Source organism: Vitis vinifera, chromosome 17 (genome assembly GCF_030704535.1).
Source record: "Vitis vinifera cultivar Pinot Noir 40024 chromosome 17, ASM3070453v1".
Taxonomy (NCBI): domain Eukaryota; kingdom Viridiplantae; phylum Streptophyta; class Magnoliopsida; order Vitales; family Vitaceae; genus Vitis; species Vitis vinifera.
In genome coordinates this window covers 18,918,449-18,934,806 of record NC_081821.1, presented here as the reverse complement: position 1 = coordinate 18,934,806, position 16,358 = coordinate 18,918,449, and the positions used below count along the sequence as shown (strand labels likewise).

General features: G+C 35.0%; 2 protein-coding genes across 5 annotated transcripts in view; one reads left to right on the top strand and one right to left on the bottom strand.

The window, feature by feature from the left end:
- The window catches only part of LOC100240946 (uncharacterized), a 28,516-nt gene extending 23,395 nt beyond the window's left edge, over positions 1-5,121 (top strand). For 2 of the 3 annotated variants that reach the window (XM_002271300.5, XM_010665630.3), the window contains 2 exons: positions 4,768-4,873; positions 4,946-5,121. In XM_002271300.5, coding sequence (XP_002271336.1) covers positions 4,768-4,873; positions 4,946-5,023 — 184 coding nt within the window. In that variant the 3' untranslated portion in view covers positions 5,024-5,121. The remainder of the gene's footprint in view (positions 1-4,767; positions 4,874-4,945) is intronic. The other variant, XM_019226315.2, reaches the window with a different exon arrangement.
- Positions 5,122-6,426: 1,305 nt separating this feature from the next.
- LOC100266514 (NAC domain-containing protein 54) lies at positions 6,427-9,979 on the bottom strand. 2 transcript variants are annotated; one of them, XM_010665629.3, is made up of 3 exons: positions 9,718-9,979; positions 9,010-9,287; positions 6,427-7,027 (listed from the first exon to the last, which is right to left on the bottom strand). In XM_010665629.3, exons 1-3 carry the CDS (start codon positions 9,872-9,874, stop codon positions 6,746-6,748), a joined length of 717 nt encoding a protein of 238 aa, XP_010663931.1. In that variant the 5' UTR covers positions 9,875-9,979; the 3' UTR covers positions 6,427-6,745. The 2 variants fall into 2 exon arrangements, with proteins under 2 accessions (XP_010663931.1, XP_010663930.1); XM_010665628.3 differs by having other exon boundaries at positions 9,007-9,287; positions 9,718-9,942.
- Between the last annotated feature and the right edge of the window lie 6,379 nt (positions 9,980-16,358).

The window sequence follows — 16,358 nt, the reverse complement described above, 5'->3', positions numbered from 1 at the left end:
CTTTGTCGTTGGAAGAAGAAGAGGCTAGGAAGGAGGCAAGAGAGATGTATAAGAAGTGGGTTCTTTTAGAAGAAGTGTCTTGAAGGCAAAAGTCTAGGGAAATGTGGCTGAAGGAGGGGGATAGAAACACTAGGTTTTTTCATCAGATGACTAATGCTCACAGAAGAAGGAATCAACTGACTAGAGTAAAAGTGAATGGGAGGTGGTTAACTGAGGAAAGTGAAATCAAAGAGGAGGTGAGCAGAGCTTTCCAAGGGTTGTTGGCAGATCCTGGTGATTGGAAGCTCGGTATAGATGGTTTAAATTTTGAGAGGCTGGATGAGGTGGATGTGGAGGGGTTGGAGAAGCCTTTCTTAGAGGAGGACGTTTTTGGTGCGTTGTTAGGTTGTTGCGGAGAGAAAGCGCCAAACCCTGATGGTTTCTCAATGGCATTCTGACAGTTTTCTTGGGACTTTGTGAAGGAGGAGGTAATGAATTTTTTGAGACAGTTCCATGAGACTGGGAGATTTGTTAGAAGTCTAAATGCAACCTTTTTAATGTTGATTCCCAAGAAAAGGGGGGGGGGGGCGGGCTGAGGACTTGAAGGATTTTAGGTCAATTAGCTTGGTGGGAGGGCTGTACAAGTGGTTAGCTAAGGTGTTGACTAACAGATTGAAAGGAGTGTTAGCCAAGGTGATCTCAATGTCTCAAAATGATTTTGTGGAGGGGCGGCAGATTATGAATGTAGTGCTGATTGCTAATGAGGCAATAGATTCCATTTTGAAAAGTAATAGAGGGGCAATTCTTTGCAAATTAGACATTGAGAAAGCCTATGATCACGTGGACTGGTCGTTTTTGTTAGCGGTGTTGGAGAAGATGGGGTTTGGGGAAAGGTGGTGTAGCTGGATAAAGTGGTGTTTATCCACTGTTAGATTTTCAGTCTTGGTGAATGGAAGCCTTGCTAGTTTTTTCCAGAGCTCAAGGGGTTTAAGGCAAAGAGACCCCCTCTTGCCTTATTTATTCGTAGTCGTGATGGAGGCTTTTAGTTGTTTGCTGAAAAGAGCAATTGTTGGAGGTTATTTGACGCCTTGTTCGGTTTGGAGAAGAAGGGGTGAAGGGGTCCAGATCTCACATTTATTGTTTGCTGATGACACATTGATTTTCTGAGAGGCTAAAGAGGAGTAGTTGACATACTTGTGTTGACTATTAATGTGGTTTGAGGATTTTAGGATTAAGAGCGAATTTGGAAAAAAGTGAACTGATTCCAGTTGGTAGAGTTGGCTTATGAGTTCGGTTATAAAGTGAGAATTTTTCCCTCCACCTACTTAAGAATGCCTTTGGGTGCTCCTTTTAAATCTGTTGGTGCTTGGGATGGAATAGAAGAAAGATTCCGAAAGAGATTGACTATGTGGAAGCGGCAATACATCTCAAAAGGGGGGAGGATTACCTTAATTCGAAGTACTTTGTCCAATCTACGGATCTATTTTATGTCAATTTTCCAGCTGCCTAAGGTGGTTAGGATGAGACTGGAACAGATACAAAGAGATTTTCTGTGGGGTGGTGGGACTCTTGAGCAAAAACTGCACTTAGTAAGGTGGCCGATGGTGTGTGTAGACAAAAGTAAAGGAGGGTTGGGGGTTAAGAGTGTTGGTTCTTTCAATAGGGCTCTCCTTGGCAAGTGGGTTTGGCGCTTTGCAAACGAAAAAAAGGCCCTTTGGAACCAAGTGATTAGAAGGAAATACAGGGAGGGAAGAGGAGGATGGAGATCTTGTGAGGCTAGGGAGGCTTATGGAGTTGGGTTGTGGAAAGCTATAAATAAGATGGGACAACTAGTACCCCTTTTTTTGGGCTTTGTGGTGGGGGATGGTAAGAATGTGAGTTTTTGGAAAGATAAGTGGTGTAGAACCACCCTTTTTTGTGAGGCTTTCCCTTCATTATTTGCTCTAGCAACGTCTAAAGAGGCTTGGGTAAATGAAGTTTGGATAGCCGAGGGGGAAAGGAGGGGAAGTTGGACTCCTCATTTCAATAGGCCTTTTAATGATTGGGAGATGGAAGAAGTGGGAAGATTGCTTTGTTGCTTGGATGGGAAGATGGTTAGGGTGGATGAGGAGGATAGGGTGAGGTGGATGGACTCAAAGGATGAGGTTTTTTCGGTAAAATCTTTGTATAGGGCTTTGCAGCCGGTGTCTCTTGCTTCATTCCCTTTGAAGATTATTTGGAATTCTTGTGTGCAGCCCAAGTTAAGTTTCTTTGTGTGGGAGGCTTCGTGGGGAAGAGTTCTAACCTTGGACCGTTTACAAAAGAGGGGTTGGGCGTTGACAAATAGGTGCTTTCTGTGCCAAACGTGCGGGGAGTCGATTGACCACCTCCTCCTTCATTGTGAAAGAACAAGGGAGGTGTGGAGTTGTTCCTCGCTTTTTTTGGAGTTTCTTGGGTCTTTCCTTATTCGGTTAAGGAAACCCTTTTAGGATGGAGGGGCTCATTTGTGGGCAATAAGAGGAAGGTGGCGTGGCAATTGGGACCGTTATGCTTGTTTTGGGTCATTTGGAAGACAAGGAATATAATTGCTTTTGAGGATGGTGTGCTGTCCATTCAAAAGCTGAAAGTTTCTTTTGTGTATTTACTTTGGTCGGAAACCAAATTGTGGATAAAAGATGGTCCTTCGATCTTAATAGATTTTATGGAGTGGGTGTGTTTGCGTTAAGGGAGAAGGTTTTTTTTGTGTTTTCATTGTTGTTTGGGTCCTTTTGTAAGGGGGTGAGTTTATCTATACCGTAATTCTGTGAGTCACTTCTTTAGCACCTCTTTGCTATACAATTTTTTGCTTATTGATAAAAAAAAAAAAAAAAAAAAAATAGTTGTCTGTAAATGGTGCATTGCTTGGCCATTCTAAGCATGAGCTTCCTAAGAGTTGTGTTGAAGTCTAGTTCTTAGAGAGGCCTTGGCAGTTTCTGTAATTGCTTTCAGAGTTTGGCAGGTTCTGTAGTTGGTTTGAGAGTTAATAGAAGTTGGGGTATTTCCTTAACTTCGTATGTGCTTTGCTTCATTTTTTAATTAATCTAGTGGGCCATTGAGTTGGCTCAGAGGGCTTTTAAGTGTCACACATCATGACGAATTTGTGATAGAATTTTGATAGTGTGACAATTTTAGTTTTGGGTGATTGGATGTTATTAAGTATCTTAAATTTTAATGAAATCTTGTTTAGGATAACATTTAATTTTTGCATTTAACGTCAGAAGTAGAAGTAATTGCTATTGTAGCATGATTGAATTTTATGTTTTGGAACTATATTTGACAAATGCTATTATTAAGAATAAGGATAATTATGTCATTTTTAAAAAATTTAATTAAATAGAAATATGCTTCTTGCATCAAATTTGAGAAAAATAATGAGTTTCCCTACTCATTCAAACTGTAGAAAAATCACATTAGGAAGTATGAGACCCATGATTGAGAGTTCTATCTAAACACTCTTAAAAGTAACATTTGACCCTCAAATGGTGCTTTCAGTGTTTGAGAAGCTCTCCTACACAAGACTTTAATTGCTGATTCATGTGTGAAAGTTGCAACTTCTTTTGGTTGATCAAGATTGTGTAATTAATCAATTTCCCATTGGAATACTAAAATAAGGTTTTTCAAAGTTGGATTAAGGTCCTGGTTATTAATCAAATTTGAGGTGATGATATTGGATTTTGGGTTTGATTATCGATTCTTAGTTCAGATTTCTTTTTAGTTTTTTGATATTAAAGTATGATCCAAACCTGAGGTGATGATATTGGATTTTGGATTTGATTGTTGATTCTTAGTTCAGATTTTATTTTAGTTTGTTTTGGTATCAAACTATAGTTCATACCAAACTTCATTCTTCTCCAACTAAGTAGCCTGTATAAAACTATATATATATATATAAAAGATTGGAAAAGGTATTGGAATTCATCAAATGGCTAAAATGAAAGCTAAGATGGTAGTGACTGAGGTTAAATTTCAGACTAATGATTCCTCATATAAAGCTAGGTACAAGAATGTGAAGAAGGAAGTAGACATTTTCGTGGATGAGAAAATGCAAGGACTTGAAATGTGTTTATGAATGAAAGTTGAGAATGAGGTTAAAGACAGTTGGAAGAATTATTATATTGATTATTGAATAAAAACCATTTACCAAATTGTTGGTAACTGAAATTCTACTGTAGGTTAGCAGCTACAAGTTTGTTTGAAGAACTAGGGTTATGAAAATATATCTCAACTTGAGGAACATTTTTTCTAAAATATTCTCAGCCTGTGAGGGTGCTCGGCTGGTGAGGTTGAAAGCCGGGATGTGTGGTAGAGGCACATGGTCCTGAGTTGGATTCCTGCTGTTGGTCGAATGCCCTAGATTACCGAGTGTTGGTTGTAACAGGTGTAGTCAGTACCCTAAGGTTTGAGTTGCCATAGATTCTGAAGGGCTTGGTCATAGAAAGTTGTGGGTTATTATAGAAAAAGGAAAAAGAAATCGCTCAGTTCTCAAACAGTAGGATTGACAGGCATGAAGGCTTAAAAGCTGGTGTGATGTGGTCCATGCTGGAAAAGAAGCGTCTAATGCTTTTAGCACATGATGGTTATTGATTTAAGGGGCAATTTATTTAGAAAAAAACCAGGCAGATTGAGTGAAAAATTATGATTTTGATTTCAGACTTGGGAAGAAATTCATTTTGTTCTGATTTTCCATGATCGTTTCATTTTCCTCCTTGAGAACAACTGGGACCATTTGGACTTCATTCTCATTCTTTTGAATCTTTTTTGGGGCCATAGGGGCATTGGAGCTGTTGTATATAGAGTCCCTGAGCTAAAAAATGACCAATTCTTGAAAATAAGCCTCAGGAGTGTGGACAAGGAAGACACGACCACCATCTCTCAGGTAGCTTGTTAGTTGTTACTCCTTTTCTCTCTGTCTTTTTTGAATGATATATCGGTTGCTTTCAATTCACAGGAATACGGAGGTGGTGGCCATCGAAACGCCAGTTCCTTCATGTTAAGCCCTGCAGACTTTGACAAGTGGAAGGTTTGAAAAGATGCTCCGCCTCCATTTTTACTAATGCCTTCAAATCCAATTGACTATGTATCCATCAACATTTTATTTAATAAACTAATACTGCATTCTCTCTCTCTCTCTCTCTCTCTCTCTCTCTCAAGTTTTTCCACATGACCGTCGTAGGATATATATGTAACTCATGGTTCTTCAACACGAGAAAAAATTGGTTTCAGTGTACCTAAAATAAAAGTTTTTCTTTTTAACTTCGATAAGAAGTCACATTTCTAAAATAATATTTTTAATGAATTTAATATAAAGAGAAATTATATTTATATTTACCAAAATTCTCTTTGCATTCATCTTTATAATTAATTTTTTTTTAAGACACAATCGTTCATTGCTGAAATCTCTACTAAAGTATTTTTCTGCCTCATCTCCTCCTTTCATCATTACTTCTCTTTTCATCGCTCTATAACCCTAACAAAACTCGATAAGAGGGTTGTGTTTCTCACAAATGTATAAACAAATAATCACATCCAATAATATTACAGGGTTTTATTATTATTATTATTTTTACATTATTATTACATTTTTAGAATTCCAAAGTCGATTTTTTTTTTTTTTTTAGTTGTTTGACATTGTAGTTTCAGATGTTTAATTTAATAATGTTCGAAAATATACATTTAGACGCTCTTATAAGTGTCCAACATTGTATAACTGAACATTCTTAGGATGTTGGGCCTTTTTGGTTTGCACCCCATTGTTTACAATTTTTTTTTTCTTTATTTACATTGCAACTTTTCACCATTTTTCACTTCTAAATCACTTATAAATTCTTCTTAATTGTTTTTCAACCATTTTTACAATATTTGTTTTAAAAAAATAATCCCTAAGAGATATCCATGTTGTGTATGTTATATGGATTCAAACAATATATATATATATATATATATTGTTTGAATTAGTTATGAATATACCTACAAATAAGGTTTAAACAAAGGTGATTTGTAGTTGGGAAGAAAAAGGAAAAAAGAAGATGAGTTTGGGGAGAGAATTATGAAAAGAGTGTTTAAGGTATTTTTAAATTGTAGAGTGGATGTATAAATAAGATTTTAATTTTTAGACGAATGTATAAAAATACAAATATAATTTCGGATAGTGAATTTTTTGGTTAAAATTTTCCTTATTTTAAAATTATTTTACCATGACAAATTCTTATTATTTATGTAGTTATATACTTCACATCTCACCACTAAACTAAGCCTTGACTGCATGTTTTTATTTTTATATTTATTTATTAACAAATATGGTTACATTTGTTAAATTCGTGGACCGAATTCCCAACTCCATCCAAAAGCTGGCGTGGGCTCCAAGCCTCCAACTAACATAAATATATATACCACTACAGTCTTACAATGCATGGAAACAATATAACAAAATAAAAATATTAATTATTCATGTCCTTTATTCCACAAGTAACACCCAAATAAGCCTCAATCAAGAGGTTAAAACCCTAAAAATCCAGACAGCCATTTCATATATTGGCCTTCATGGACATATGCCACCCGCCAAACCACCACATATAGAGATATGATATATGGAAGATGAAGAAACTACAAGCAATTAGGCACAATAATCTACACATAAAAATCAAGAAATTTTACAAACTTGTCCTCAAGAACATGCAGATGTCTTATTATATGAAATATATATAGATATCTAAATTATTTGTGGTTTGTTGACAACTCTCCCGGCCTTTCAGTTTGTGAATGCAGGCGGGCACGAGACTTCATCGGCGCCACCCATGATCGTGTTGGAAGAACACCATGCATCGTCGGTTATGAACTGCATCCATGAGTCATCTTTGTCTTCCTCCTCCATGCATGAAGAGGATGGTAGGGGAACGTCCGGCGACATGGTCTCGTAGTCATTGAGGACGCCTTGTGAGCTCTCTATCAATGACGAGCTACATTGTCCTTGCTCTTCACTCTCCGAGCATATCCCGTTTTTCTTGAACACCCGACACAATGCGTAGGAATCCTGTGGATGGAATATATGTAAATAAATATATATTTTTAGGTACATAAACTTAAATTAGAGAGGAGAGCATAGATGTAATTTATAGGCCACAACTTATGTGTGATATGTAAGAGAGAGAGAGAGAGAGAGAGAGAGAGAGAGAGAGAGAGAGAGTTTATGCTGAATCTTATTTGCATGATCCTATTATTTTCTGAGCTGAAATTTACATTCATGATTCTATTGATTATTTAATAAGTTCGAATTAAAGCTCGGTCCAATTTGTCTGCACTAGTCAATAATTGGGGGCTATGTATATAACATTCGCATTTGTTTTCCTTTCTAGCTAATGGGAGGCTACGTTTGGCACCTTTAAGTATCAAAACTGACTTTACACAGCAATGAAGCTTCTTTTCCCTTCTTCTTTGCTTACAAATTACATAACTTTACAAAAGGAAACCGCATGCATCGTCCTTTAAAAACTATCATGATTTCAAAGCCTAAAAATAATATGCTACATACTATACTGACTGTTTCTTCTCCCAACTTTTTCCATCTACACATTCATTGCCAAAAGACCCACACAAATAAAAGAATCAGATAATCAAAGAAACATTGTGAAATGCCCCACCCCACCAAAAGAGTAAAAAAAAAAAAAAAAATGAAACAAAAGGGGAACTCTTATGCACACAACTTGATCCAAACAGAAGTGCATTTGACAAGTTTGATATCAAATCAAAATCTGAGAATAGATTGACACCTAATTGGCCTATTTTTGTGTTTGGAATAAAGTGAAAAAGTAAAGTGAAGTTGATGAGTCTGCTTTTAGGCTTGCATAAAACAAGTGATTTCATGATGAGTACTTATAGAATCTACACTAGATTACCACACTCGAAACATATATAAAACAAATAAACAATACATATCTCTCTCTCAAGGTATATATTGGGGATAATGCTTTTGTCTCATTAGGGAAGAGAAAGTGAAGAAGCCAAAGGCTTTGTCTGTGTAGAGATCTGAGAGAGACCAGAGCAAGAAACGAATATATATGTCAGCCCATGCCCTTGTTTTATGTTTTTTTTTTATTCACAGGCTATATGATAAAGAAAGATAAAGCGAGAGAAGAGAATGACAAAAGCTCTAACTTTTCATGCAAGTCTTAGCATTAGCATGCACTTCTTACTCTATTTCAACCTCTCAAAATCTCATTATTCCAATTCAGCTAGCTTTTTTCTACATTCACCATGGACTCCAATTCATCAAGAGTGATTTACAATGTACTTGTTGAAACTTTGGCTTGCTTTGCATCCTCTTTGGTGTAAAGTGGGTGAGAAAAAAATGCAGGAAAATGGTTAAGGCACAAATCAAGGAATGGAATTTTATGCTTTTTTAGTCAATTGGAGATGATTTTTTTTGCTAGTTTTAAGTTTAGAAATAACAATTGGGTAGGTGTAGGAGCAGTCGAGTTCTCTCATTTGCTTCATTACAGATAGATTTACAACAAGAACGTACTTTCAATTGTGTTTGTTCAAACAAACTTGTTTTAATCATCAAGGGTCATGAGATTTAGCATTATTTTTTGAACACTAACTACAGAATATTGAGTTTCCATGATTAAGTCATGGAATAGTTGAATGCCATTGCTTAAACTTCTAGGGTACTTTGAATATGTGATTTGTAGATTATAACTTGGTGCCTACCTATTTTTCTGTAGAGCTATGCCTTCTTGTTATAGTGTTAATACCTAAGAGAAACAAAATAATTAAATTCAATGGTGATAATGCCTTAATTTCACAGCCAATTTGATGAAGAGAAGGAAGTATGCATTCAAGATCTGGGTGTAGTGTAAAGCTTAAATCATCATCACGGAAAAAAAAGCCTCGAGCAAATAAGAGTATTGCATATAAAAGAAAAAAACCAATAATGCTGCAGCTGATGATGATAATGATTACGAGTTTTTGGTTCAATTTTCATCGTAATGAATCATGTGATCATACACGAACTACCTGAATTCCGGACGTTTCTTCACATTCCTTGTCATCAAGGCGGTACTCATGCATCACCCAATCCGTCCTAATCCCCTGAGGAGCACGGCCACGGTAGTAAACCAGTGTTTTCTTCATTCCAATGGCGCGACTTTGGCATGTTACTCTCCGGTCTTTTCCTGTGGATTTCCAGTATCCCGCCCGGGTTGCCCTATTAGTCCTGAACCCGTTAGGGTATTTTCGATCCCGTGGTCCAAAGAAGTACCACTCTGGATCTCTACTAGGCAAAAATGACTTCTCTGTATGAGACCACAAAACAAAACTTGGAATCAGCATGACTTATCATAGACAATTCACCTACTCATAAATGGTTTCTGAAAAGCTTTAAGGAAGAAAAAGGAGGAGAATGAATATAAAAACATGGAATTTGTGGAAGAGTTCATGTTGTTTTCTACTTGACAAGGTAAAAATTTTAAGCATACAACAGAAGATATAAAAAGACATGAATGATTGGCATGAGAGAGAGAGAGATCAACCATATAAAAAGAAAAAAGAATAACTGGCATTTTTTGACCTAAAATCAAATCCCTATATATACATATAAAGACGAAGAATTAAGAAGAAGAAGATGATGATGATGATGATGAAATCTCTCTCTCTCTCTCTCTCTCTCTCTCTCTCTCTGTATATTATGTAGAAAGGGAGAAGAATAAGAAGGAGAAGAGGAACCTGCCAACTCCCAAGGCTCACATTTGTAGAGATCGACCTCAGGAATGATATCAAGTTCAATCTCTTGTCCATGAATCTTCCTCTTGAGATAGTAATTCACAAGCTCTTCATCAGTGGGATGAAACCTAAAACCTGGAGGTAATCCGACTGGCGCCATTGTCTTTTTTTCACCTTTCGCCCCTGCCACCAACCACCACCACCACCACCGCCAGCCACCACCACCACCCTACTCTCCTCTCGGCTAAAAACTCTTCCTCTTAACACTTGTACCATCGTCCCTTCACACACATATATAAAAGGATTCAAAGTCCCTTGTCTTTGAGTCATTTTTCGCTTTCTCTTTTGCAGATTCTCAGACAAACGTTCCTTTGAAGCCCTCAACCAAAATCTAACACTTGCTGTTACATCTTTTCTTTTACAAAAATGACCACTGACCCATGTTCCTATTCTTCAATCACTCAGTGAAAATCATGGAACAATGAGTAGAAATCATATGGGTTGATGATCAAAGCTGGTGTATGTTGTTGGGGTATAGTCAAAAGTTAAATGTGGCCCTAAAAAGTAAATCACACGGTCGGGATGTGTTTTTCTTCCTTTATAATCCTTTCTCTTTTTATCATCTTATTTACCAATCACACAACACATGTTATTATTCTTAAAACAATAAAAGACAAAAAAACAAAAAAAAAAGTACTACGACGACGTCACGAAACCTTTCGTCAGGATTCCTCAAACATACATTTCTTTGAATAATGTTATTTCAACAATTACTGTGACGGGTGATCATCGAATTTAAATTTAAATTTAAAGTTTTTTCTTTATTACTACGCTATTTTTCTAAATAAATAGTGAAATGTTATATATATATATGGATTCACGTGGAGTGCAAAATCTTTGGGTGACTTAGCTTATTCTTGGTATGCATGCATGCACATCTTCTGAAGCCCACTAAAACTTGGAGCAGTGAATATTCTTGGTAACTTGTAATCTTATAGGGTATATTAATCAAACTTTGAGCAATGAATAGTTGGTATCCAATAAATCTTAGAAGGTTTTAAAGAAATTAATTGAGCATATGATGGTAAATAAAGGGAGGGCATTTGAAGCCTTTCTTCGGATGATTTTATTTGATTCAACTCGATTTTTGTTTTCAATTCAAATTAAACTTCTTAATTCTTTTCTTTTTAAATCATGAAAATCCATGTAAATTTAGAATAATATCCTTAATCCTTATCTACTTCCTTCAACGAGAAACTCAAACCTTAACTCCCTTCCTCTCCTTCAACTTCTTCCTCAGTTCGTTTTCGTCCCTTCCCATTCATCTCATCTTCTTCCTTTCTTCACAATGAAAAAAGGAAAAGAAGAAAATAGAGGGAGAGAGGAGCAACTATGATAGTTGGCAAGGGCTGCTCTTTTTTTTTTCTTTAACTTTTTAAATATATTTTACAGTTTGGAGTTGGGAAAAAGATGAAATGAATGAGTAGAAAAGAAAATGAAATGGCAAAGAGGAAGGTGGGGGGAGAAAGGAGAAGAACATACGATTAAGATTGGTGTTGTTTTTGGAGTATAGGTGCAGAAAGAAGATGAGAGCATATCATAATTTCACATGCTCCTTTCAATTAATGTTTGGAAGCGTTTTGGTTTATACCTAAAAAGGATTTGTGTGATGATACGTCGTTGCTATTTGAATGCTCATAGTTAGGGATGACAATGGGGCGGGTTTTTTTGGGTACATGTCCCCCCTTAATGGGACGGAGTTTAATTTTAATAAATGAGTTTAGGACGGGTTTGATAATTTTTTTAAAAAATCCCCTGATTATATATAAAATTAATTTAATTTAAAATTTAAAATTAATTTAATTTCATTTTATTTTACTATTTTTAATATATAGATAATAATAAAATATTTTTAATAAAATAAGTTATAAAAAATATAATAATTTAATTATTTATAAAACATATTTATTTTAATGTAATTAAAAATAAAAAAAATTCAAAAAAAAGTTAAACGAGACGAGATGGGGCGGGTATGAAAATTTATCATACTCGCCTTACCCTGCCCTTCCCCGTTTAATTTTTTAAATGGGACGGGAATGAGAATTATTTTGAATAAACGGGACGGGGTTGGGATGGGGGCGATCCATCCCGAACTCACCCCGTTGCCATCCTTACTCACAGTGTGTGCAGATCACTAGTTGGAGTCACCCAAGAAACCCATAATCTAAGAACTTCTCCGGAATTCTATTTTTGAACTTGGAGGGTGGGAGAGAAAGGGATATTTATATGGACGAGAGATTTTCACCTTGGAAAATCTCTCTTACTCCAATTTTGGTTAGAATAAGGTATTGTTCAAAGTTGCGGTAATGGAGGGTATGAGACAAATCAGTCTTGATAACTCTAAAATTTTTACCAAAAATTTTAAAATTATCACAAAAAATAAATACAATCAAATAGACTAAAAAAAATTAATAAATATACATAGAGAACATTATGTAATAGATTTTAATTTATTTATTTATTATCTTGTATTAAATATTAGATAAAACTAATAAAAATATTTTATAATAAATTCGTTCGAATGAAATATTTTAAAAACTTTAAAAAATATTTTCAACCATAAAAAGACCATGAATCACCTTTAGAAATATAAATATCATTTTTCCTATCAAATATAATTTAAATAAAACTATTATAAAAAAACAACAAATTTTTTTTTATTAATTTTATTTTCATTTGAATAAATAAAATTTAAATATATTTAGTGATTCTATATATTAATTTTAAATTTTTATATTCAATTTAAATATTTATAATCATAAATATAATATCCATTCAAAAGCACCTCTCTCCTATTTTGGTTCTCTCTCCCACCCTATGGAACGCCCATTTCTCCCCCATTTTCGGTCACAAAGCTCACTCTCATCTCTCCACAAGACTGCAAAAAACCTATTTCTTTGCGAAATACTCTCTTCCATCTCTTTGTAAGAGACCCATTTCTGTAAAATACCCCTTTCATATTCTTTGCTTTTCACGAGATCTCCCCATTACACCAATTTCCCTATTAACATACTCATTTATTTATTTATTTTTATGAAAAATACCCATTTCACATCTCAACAAAAACTTCTTACATATTAAATCGGAAATAAATCAGCCATACGAGATGCAAAAGTAAATGCAAATCAAGACTAAGGCTACAAATTGTCCATTCAAATTTCTTCATTTTTGTGGTTTTTGATTTTCTTCACCGATTTTGACTCGGGTATGGGTCCAGTATTGGGCATGGCTGAGGCAGAATGGACTCCACCAAGTTGTACTAGTCTCGACTGAGATTTTGAACCCTAGTATAAGGGTCCGATTGCTAACAAAATTCCTATATACTACTTATCCCCTAATTGGGCTAGCTAACTATAGGCACTCCATTTTGGCCAATCCAACGTCTCCCATTCACACATATATAGTAGGCACAAACACATGCATCTCTTACCATCTTATTAATTGTTCCATTCATACTTAGTCAACGAACTACGAGACCATCGAGCCACCTACAAAAAGAAATTGGGAGTAGTATACCAAATCTTATCTAGACTAGCATAGAGCATTTCATTTGATGTCTCATTATGCCCCAGACTCATGTGGTCACATCGTATTTAACACCTCCAATCCCATTAAGTAATATCTTGGAGCTGCATTAGAAAACCTCCTATCTAGCATTTTTATCTCATAGTTATTTTATAGCGCTCATGCACAAAACAATTTGTTGACAATGAATATAAAACACAAATGTGTTATCAAACAAATTCCATCACCCTAATAACACAATTTTGATTTAATTGATTTCTCAACGTTACCCATTTAGAACAAATTAAACACGACCATAGGAAACATACTAGAGTAGCATATATCATACCTCCACTTCATGACACTATAAAAAATCTTGTAAGGCATAGAAAAATATGAGATAATATATATAAAGTATAATGATCTATAAGAGAAGAAGTAGAGATTCCTTCTTCTACTTCCTTATCTTGGACACTAAGCACATGTAGTATGAAATGTGTCATGGTGGAGCTTTCTTTTGAAAAGTATACATCTTGCTAAACACCATACATATCTCTTAGTTCAATCACCATTAGGGCATCAGACTTGAGTTGTTTGTATGCTTACTAATCCCAACGTAATATCAAGGTTTCACATCCAGTTATTATACAAGCTACATATATGGATAATAAGATCTAAATATTTATCCATAGTCAATGTTAAACAATGAGGGACCTCATGTTGGTCCCTTTCAAGGTGACATTTAAATAAATTTGGCTTATCCTGCTATCCTAACTTTGCAAGCTCAATGAGTCTCATCTTTACTCAATCTTCAAGTGTTAAAGGTGATCGCTCATGTGAGTGAGCTAATCTGTATATGTTGATGTGCCTTACTATGTGAATTCTAAAATCTTCCATGTCATAATTTTAAGTAGATAATGAAACATTTTATGTCATAAGTAATATCTCAAATGTTGAAAATCTAATGTCATGGTCAACTAGGAAAAATCAAACAAAACAAATCACAATCTATGCAGACTTCTAAATGAGCCTAATAAACATCTTGAGCTATTAGCTTAGAAGATCTACAATCATGCAAATCATAAAAATATAATTTAGGACCATTCCATGTTGCAAAGCATTGTCTCAAATGTAATGATACTAGACCATGCTATTGTAATATATATTGATGAGCTCTATAAGCACGTGTGATAAAACTAAGTTATCGAATGAACCTGTTAAGAAAACACCTTCTTGGAATCCATATTTGGTAATGCAATACAAGATTGATTCTTGCTACTCTAGGATATGAGGCCATCAAAAAGCATGAAAGCATAACCAGGCGTCTATTTACAATCATTTAGGTTGAAACCCCAATTAGCATCACTATAGCCTACCAAGCATAAATCAAGTACCCGATAGTAAAGCATATGCTCAACTATCCTTCTAAGGTATCAAAGAATTTGTTACATTGCTTTTCGATGAGCACAACTAGATCTAATTGAAACCTACTTACTAACCTAATTGTATAACAAATGTTAGATTGAGTACACATCATAACATACATTAGGCTATCCAAGACACTAGCATAGGGAACTTGAGCCATCTTCTTCTTTTCTAATAAGGGTATCCATGGTTTTGCAACTTTAGATTTGAAATCACTTGAGGATTTCTTAAAATAAGTGTCTTAGGAAAAATTGAGAAATTGCCTTAAATGATCTTGAAGGATCTTAATTCCGAGCACATAGTTTGCTTCATCTATGTCATTCATCTCAAAGTTCAAGGACAACCATGTCTTTGTGACGATAATTATCCCCTTATCATTCTTAACCAAGAATATATTGTCTAAATATTATTAAAAAATAAGGAAAATACCTAGCACTAATGAAGCATACTTGTGGCTTCTACACTTAGGTTAAATCTAAATAGGGTCCAAAGATCAGTTAAGTTTAGAACATTACACTCATTAGTTGTAGAAGACCTTCTAGTTTACAAATCCTTAATAGAAGGTTAAATGACCTAGAAGCCCTTTACTACTAAAGGGATTAGAGCCAAAGAATATTTGAAGTTAGTGCATATTGATGTGCATGAACCTTTTGATGTCCAAGCATGTGAAGGGCATGAGTATTTCATCACCTTTACTTATGATTTATCTAGGTATGGTTATGTTTACCTTATGCATAGGAAATTCGATTTTTTGGATAAATTCAAGGAATTTAAGGAGGAATCGAAGAACCGGTTAGGTAATCACCTTAAAGCACTTCAATCTAATTGAGTAAAGAGTACATATTAGGCGAGTTTGATTCTTTCTTGAAGGAGCATATGGTTATATCCTAGTCGAGTGTCCTTAGAACTCTACAACAAAATGTAGTAGTAGAAAAAAGAAATCAAAATCTTATGGATTGCAAAGAATCCTAGATTGTTTTGTTCCTTATTCTAGGACTAGGTTAGGTGCATGAAAACTCCCTAATGTTTCTAGATTCTTAGCAACCATAGCAAAACTAACATTTTTGACAATCAAATGATTTAGATATGTGTATTAGAAAACTTTACCTTTGCTTTGAATATTCCTAAATCAATTCCTTTTGATGAAGATGCAAATCAAAGTAGTCAAAAGCCTTGTAAATCCATGATCTTTCACCCAATAACTCAATCTCGATCCTTGGCACTCAAATGGTGAAGTGTTTGAGAAGATGGAGGCTACTTTACTCTTTGGTTGGTGGAAGATGACTAACTGGAAAACCTAACCCTTAATGAGGTATTTATAGGGTTTCCTATTGTGTTTAGTGACTTGAGCCTATTAAGGGCTTGGGCCACTTAATTTAACCTAAAAGGGTCTTAATTGATTAATTAACCCAACAAGATTGTTTAATTAATCAATTAACCCAAACTAAAGATACCATTCACTAAGCCTTGTGCAACCTTATGTAATTACTAAAATGCCCTTATACATTTAAGTGAACCTAGAGCTTATCTAACCCTTGTAAATTGTGTAATCAAGGTATATGAGCTCAAATGGGGACTATTGGGACCCTTAGGACAATACTGACTCCCTCATAATTCAATTATGAAGTTGATTCAACATTCCATTATAAAAAATC

Excerpts from the sequence above, each read along its gene's own strand:
- LOC100266514 (XM_010665628.3), bottom strand. The coding sequence starts at position 9,874 with ATGGCGCCAGTCGGATTACCTCCAGGTTTTAGGTTTCATCCCACTGAT. Across the intron at positions 9,288-9,717 it reads TGAGCCTTGGGAGTTGGCAG|AGAAGTCATTTTTGCCTAGT; the intron begins GTTCCTCTTCTC and ends GGTCTCATACAG. Across the intron at positions 7,028-9,006 it reads AAACGTCCGGAATTCAGGTA|GATTCCTACGCATTGTGTCG; the intron begins GTTCGTGTATGA and ends TTCCATCCACAG.